A 6,009-nucleotide genomic window follows, 5' to 3' on the forward strand; every position below is an offset into this window, starting at 1 on the left:
CTGGGCAGACGAACCACTGAGATGGTCCGTTTCCTGCTGTTCTCCCCGACCCAGCAAATCCAGGCCTGAGGCCCTGCCCAGGTGACTCGGAGAGACAGGGACCGAGCCCTCGGCTCTGGGCCCGGTGCTGCCTCGCCTGTTCGTACGCTGGGGCTGCGTGCAAGTCTTCAGTGTGGAAAGAGATTCTGCTGCTCCCGATCATTTTCTGGGTGGCGGGTCTGGCCCCAGCGTCTCCCCGCGTCCCAGGTCCAGAACTGGAGACCGAAAGTGGCGGTCTCTCCATTTGAAATGGTCAGAACAGTATGAAGACTTACATATGTTTCTAATATTCTCAAATCAGTGATTCTTAGCTACGTCTATTTTGCTTATAAATCTCATTTTTCACTCAAGTCTTGTCTAGATTTTGAATGCACACACAGGCCTTCCCAACACCTCCCAGCTCTGCCACAGTGACTAGATGCTCCCCAAGCATTTAGAGAGGATGTGCTTGTCAGATAGGGACACCTGTGTCCTTGTCCCCAAGCTGAGGACAGGGAGGGGACCAAGACCACATGGCTCATGGGCAGCAGAACCAGGCTGCTGGCCGGCTGCCCAAACCCCCAGTCCTGGAACCCCCACCAGGGCAGGCCTCTTGGTTTGTAGGCCCCTTCTACCAGAGTTACCTCTGGCCTTTCTTCCGCTGGGCTTTGCCACAACAGCCGCTTCCCTACTGGCTCCAGGACGGACTGGAGAGGTCTCCGCTTCCTCCTCCTTCTCTTCCACAGCCCCTCCCAGAGCAGGGGAGAGCCCCACCCTCAGACAGCTGGGGCAGGAGGGCGGGGCTGGGCAGGGGGCGGGGCTGGGGCAGAAGAGTGGGGCGGGGGCAGGAAGTTGGGCTTGGGGCAGGTGGGCGGGGCGGGGGCAGGGGGCGGGGCTGAACGGGAACTTGGGGCTGGGGCAGGAGGGCGGGGCTGGGGCAGTTAGGCGGGGCTGGGGCAGGAGGGCGGGGCTGGACTGGAAGTTGGGCTGGGACAGGGGGCGTGGCTGGAGCAGGTGGGCGGGGCTGGGGCCTGCTTTTGCTCAGCAGCCTGCCCTGCGGCCAACTCCACGTGTTTCCGGGGCGGGTCACTTTAGTTTGGGCCCGAGCTGTTGAGCGGTGCAGGAGTAACCGAGGTCTTGTGGGAACACGGTGCGCATCCCTGCAGGAGAGCCTCGTGGGTGGGTGTTTTCCAGAGCCCTCCCGTGTACCCCCGCGCCGCTGCGGCCCGCGGCCCCCCTTAGGCCCCGGGTCTTGGCTCTCCGAGGAAGCAGCAGGCAGGCTAACGGGAGCAGGGAAGGGCTCCGTGAGGAACGGGGGGGGGCAGAGTTTGAGGGGCGGTGCAAGTAACTCAGGGGCGAAGGCGGCTTCCCCGTGAAGAACCGGGTTCAGGTGCCCGTTTTCCTGGGCCCTAACTGTGCCCTGGGTCGCCCGCGCGCCCTGCCTGCCTCGCCCGGGCTGCGTGCACGCCCAGCAGCCCAGGCGGGTGGGGGCGGCTCGGGCTGGGTCAGTGAGCGCTGGCTGTGGGCTGGAGGCGGGGCCGGGGGGCGCTAAGGCCTCTGAGCCTCTCATTTAAGAGAAGCCCGGTAGGCCTCACGTAGTCCGGGAAGGCGGTCATGTCTCCACCTGCAGATGCGGAGAACGCCTACTGCGTACCCCCCGGGGGGAGGGGGCAGCGATCGCCCTTGGAGGTGGACGAGGGCCCACTGCCACCTGTGGACCAGACAGCCACCTGCCTCACGAGTAACTTTACAGTTTAGGACTTAACCTGGGGCAGAATTAGATTCAGGCTGAACCGGACGAGCTGGCCCCAGCGCTGTTGGGGTCAGAGTAGTCGCCGGAGACGTCCTCGTGGGAGAGGTCCTCGGTGATAGTCCTGCCTGAGGACAGAGCTGTGAAAACGTAGAATAAAAGCCGGCCCAGCCCATCGGCCCCTCCCCGGAAAGACAAGCTGCGGTAGCCGAGTTAGCAAATTTTCGAGGGTAATGCATCAAAAGCGTAAGAACGGGACCCTTAAAACGACCGCCTCTTACCGTCGAAGCCTTTCTGGGGGAAGCAGGCCTCTGGGTGGCGGGCTGCCGAGGCCTGCCGCTGTGGGGGCACACGCACCCCACGGCCCGCCCTCCTGTTACATGGCACACAAATTTGTGCCTTCTAGATCACCACGATGGAGAGCAGCCTGAAGACCATTGAAGAGGAGAACAAAGTAATCGAGCAGCAGAATGAGTCTCTCCTGCACGAGCTGGCCAACCTGAGCCAGTCCCTGATCCACAGCCTAGCCAACATCCAGCTGCCGCACATGGTAAGTGACTGAGGGCGGGCGTACAGGCAGTCGCTGTCTGCTTCTGTGCCTAAGCTCATGGTTCTCCACACTTTGGATGTCTGCGCTCACCGCCCCCCAAACCGTAGCGCTAGCGGCTAGAAGCACCGGTGGGGCAGATCCTGCGCTCCCCGTAAGATTAAGTACTTACGCTCTGAGTAGGCCTTTTAAGTAGCGAAAAGACGGCGGCCCTATGCTATGATACTATTTTATGCTGATGTGAATATCCTATTAAGAAAGTAAAAGTTGTGTATGAACTACTATTTAATATCTCGTAGGATCCAATCAATGAACAAAATTTTGATGCATACGTGACTACTTTGACGGACATGTATACAAATCAAGATCGTTATCAGAGCCCAGAAAATAAAGCCCTACTGGAAAATATAAAGCAAGCTGTAAGAGGAATTCAGGTCTGAGCAGCTGCTGTAGGTGACGGGATGTTGTTTAAAAGGAGACCTGTTGTTCTTTGCTGCTGTGATTCACCAGAAAGTGTTCTATATTTATTTCTGTTTGAAACAGTGTGACGCTTACAAGACTTCATAATGATTTTATGTCTTGCTTTAAAGATAGTACCTGCAGAATAGTTTTCAATACATTCACATTTTGTACGTTTTCATATAAGCTGACATAGTGTGATATGCCATGTAATGTTTATAGCTGCTAATGTATGCACATTTGGGGGTATATATATTTCTGAAGAGGTAAGCGGATCAAAATAAATAGAGTGTAAATTCTTTTTAATGCTTTAGTGATTAAATGTTTTAGTATTTTGAACTGAAATGGACAAAAAAAACAAAAAACAAAAAACAACAAAAAAAAAAAAAAACCCAGCTTTGAATGATCATGTGGTGACCCCGCAGCCACTTTTTAGACATTATCATTTTGCCTCATGTTGGAGGATTTTATGGAATTTAAGAAATAACATTTTGTGTGCATATTGTTTCATAGCAAGAATTGGTTGCAAAAAAATGCTTTATTTTTGAACAATGCTTGGAAATATTATGTGATTTTTTTGTTTGTTTGTTTTAGGAGGATGGTGTATGGTGGGGGCAATAAATGAGGTTTTTTGCATTCCAAGGAAATGGCATATGGATTAACTGTAAGAAATGAGATAAGTAATTTATTGTAAGACAACATCAAGCCATGGAAACTTGGCAGAAGATTCAAAGCAGCTTAAACAGCACTTTTAAATTAACTCCTGAGCATTACATGGTGTGCCTCTGGGAACTGCAGTTAAGACAGGGGCTTATGAGAGGTGGACAGCGCGAAGATTTCCCTTTCCAGTGTCAGTAGACTTTGGAGCAACCTCCCCTTATCTCCCCGAGAGCTGTGTGCCCCTCTGAAGCGTCTGTCCTTGCAATGGCGTCTGTCTCACAGAACCTGTGTGCTCTAATTTAAGTTCAGAGATAATTTCAGAGTATTTATTTCCCCTCTTTCCACCTTTAGAAATTATTACTGTCGTTGTTGCTGTTACTATGACTTCACATTCGGGGAATAAGGCAAATGAGGCGGGAGTCCTACCGCGGGGCGCTTTCTGCTGGGCGGCGGAGCGCAGCTCAGCGGGGACGCCCGACGCCGAGTGCCCGCACACAGGCCTTTCTGTTCCACCTTCCCTTGGAGACCCGGCGACCACAGGGCATTTGCAGAGCCTTGCTCTTTGATTTGTCACGACCTATTCTAAGAACGAATGCAATCAGATTTTAAGAGTAATTACCTATACTTCAGCACTTTTTTGCTTTACACTAGATCATCCTAGACTTGCTTATACTTGGAGGTTTGATTGTTTTCTTCCAATGACTGCACTATATGTATGCATAAGACCACTTTTGATTGCTGCGCCCTCCCCTTCCGAGTAGTCCCTAGGACGGCGTGTTGTGTCTTCTGGTGTTGACTTGAGTTACGTGTAACGGCATCTCTTCCCTCCATGTCTTGATGTTATGCAGGAAGTACAGAAGTACTTTAAAATTTTGTTATGAAAAAAAAAAAAAAGATGGGTTTTGTAAAAATAAAAAAAAAATATTTTTAGCAGAACAGGACTTACAGGGTCATTGTCCCCACAACGTGCCAGTCGACTATTTGCACTTACCTTGTCCTATATATCCGTACGGAGGTGTGCAATTCCCGGGGTCAGCAGCCTCGCGAGGCCGGCCCTGGAAAAGATGACAGGAGCCCTCACGGCTGACCCGACGATGTTGCTAAGGGAGCTTACAGGGATCTCACAGCAAATACTGATACAATACTCGACCTCGGTATATATATGTGTATAAATATATGTACACCCCCAGCGGCACTTTATACTGTCCACTGTACAAACGCTCACAGTTTTCCGCGAGGACGTTACCAACGAGCTGGGAAAGATGACGGACCTCCCGGGGCCCTGCGGCGCCCGCCCTGGAGAGCGCCCTCTTTCTGTGGTGCGATTAGTTGTAGCTGCCGTGCTCAGAATTGCCTTTTCGAGAGCTGAAGCGAGGTGCTTCTCGGTCACCCGATGCCATATACACCGTCGGGGCCCTGGGCTCCCGGGGGGGCCCTGCCGTTCGTGTGGGCGAATGCGTTTCCCTGCCGCGATGTGTCCGCAGCTTCTTTGCCAATATAGTAATGCTTTTAGTAGAGTAATAGCTAGTATCAGTTCTGGATTCTTCTCGTTATCACCCATGTACAATGGAAAGGGGTTTTAAGCACAAATCTGCTGCTCATCTAACGTTGGTACATAATATCCAATCAAGAGTTATCTGTGACTATTATATAGGGATCACAAAGTGTCACATATTAGAATGCTGACCTTTCATACAGAATTATTGTGAGTCATCAGAGTTTATTTATTATAACTTATTGTTCGTATTCATTTCTGAGTTCATTTAAGTAACCATTTATGAAGACAGAATTTTGTATAAATATTTATTGTGCTCTCTGTGGAACTGAAGTTTGATTTATTTTTGTACTACACGGCATGGGTTTGTTGACACTTTCATTTTGCTATAAATGTGTGGAATCACAAGTTGCAGTGATACTTCATTTTTAAATTGTGAACTTTGTACAAATTTTGTCATGCTGGATGTTAACACATCTTACTCTAAATAAAAACGGTGTTGCCACATTTGTAGCACGATGGATCTCTACCCAGGGTCCGCGTCTTCACTTGAGTCTGGAAACGGCGTCTGGGCCCACGAGGAGCGTGTGTGTGTGGCCCCAGAGCCGGTGGCTTCAGTGTCGGCCTCTCTGGGGGGGCGCCTCCCTCCGCGAGGGCTCCCCGTAGATGGCTTCTCGAAGCCGTCCGCGCAGCTGAGGACGCTCCCTGCCCCTTGCTGCTGCGCAAGGCCGCTGGGCCACGTTTGCCTCCACTCCTGTCCTCACTCTTGTGAGGACACGTCATGTCTGCACGCAGGTGTCTCCCAGGACAGGCTCGTTGTCCCGCACAACCACAGCGCGATTACCACCCGCGATACGACGTCCTCCTCACACCGTATCCACACGTTCCAGCCGAGCCGACAGCCTCCTTTACGGTTCTCCCTTATCCCACACCCTGAGGGACACAGCCTGCTCTGGGGCCTGACGGCCGTGTTCCTGCGCGGTCCTGGGCCGCCCTCTGCCTCCCGGGAGGCAGGGCAGGGCAGTGCGTCCAGGGCAGTGGGTTTGCAGACCCTGCCGAGGTTGGCTGAGCCTCACAGCC

The 6,009-nt window shown here is 52.4% G+C and overlaps 1 protein-coding gene and 1 long non-coding RNA gene across 21 annotated transcripts in view; one reads left to right on the plus strand and one right to left on the minus strand.

Annotated features, from left to right (window-relative positions):
- LOC123581689 overlaps positions 1–810 on the minus strand; it is a 29,541-nt gene extending 28,731 nt beyond the window's left edge. For all 4 annotated transcript variants that reach the window (XR_006703939.1, XR_006703937.1, XR_006703938.1 and 1 more), the window contains exon 1: positions 663–810. This is a non-coding gene — a long non-coding RNA (uncharacterized LOC123581689). The remainder of the gene's footprint in view (positions 1–662) is intronic.
- MYT1L (myelin transcription factor 1 like) overlaps positions 1–5,436 on the plus strand; it is a 429,846-nt gene extending 424,410 nt beyond the window's left edge. For 14 of the 17 annotated variants that reach the window (XM_045447869.1, XM_045447876.1, XM_045447878.1 and 11 more), the window contains 2 exons: positions 2,175–2,318; positions 2,615–5,436. In XM_045447869.1, the coding sequence (XP_045303825.1) occupies positions 2,175–2,318; positions 2,615–2,755 (285 nt within the window). In that variant the 3' untranslated portion in view covers positions 2,756–5,436. The remainder of the gene's footprint in view (positions 1–2,174; positions 2,319–2,614) is intronic. The other 3 variants (XM_045447883.1, XM_045447884.1, XM_045447885.1) reach the window with 1 other exon arrangement.
- Positions 5,437–6,009: the final 573 nt, after the last annotated feature.

This window comes from Leopardus geoffroyi, chromosome A3, assembly GCF_018350155.1.
Source record: "Leopardus geoffroyi isolate Oge1 chromosome A3, O.geoffroyi_Oge1_pat1.0, whole genome shotgun sequence".
NCBI lineage: Eukaryota > Metazoa > Chordata > Mammalia > Carnivora > Felidae > Leopardus > Leopardus geoffroyi.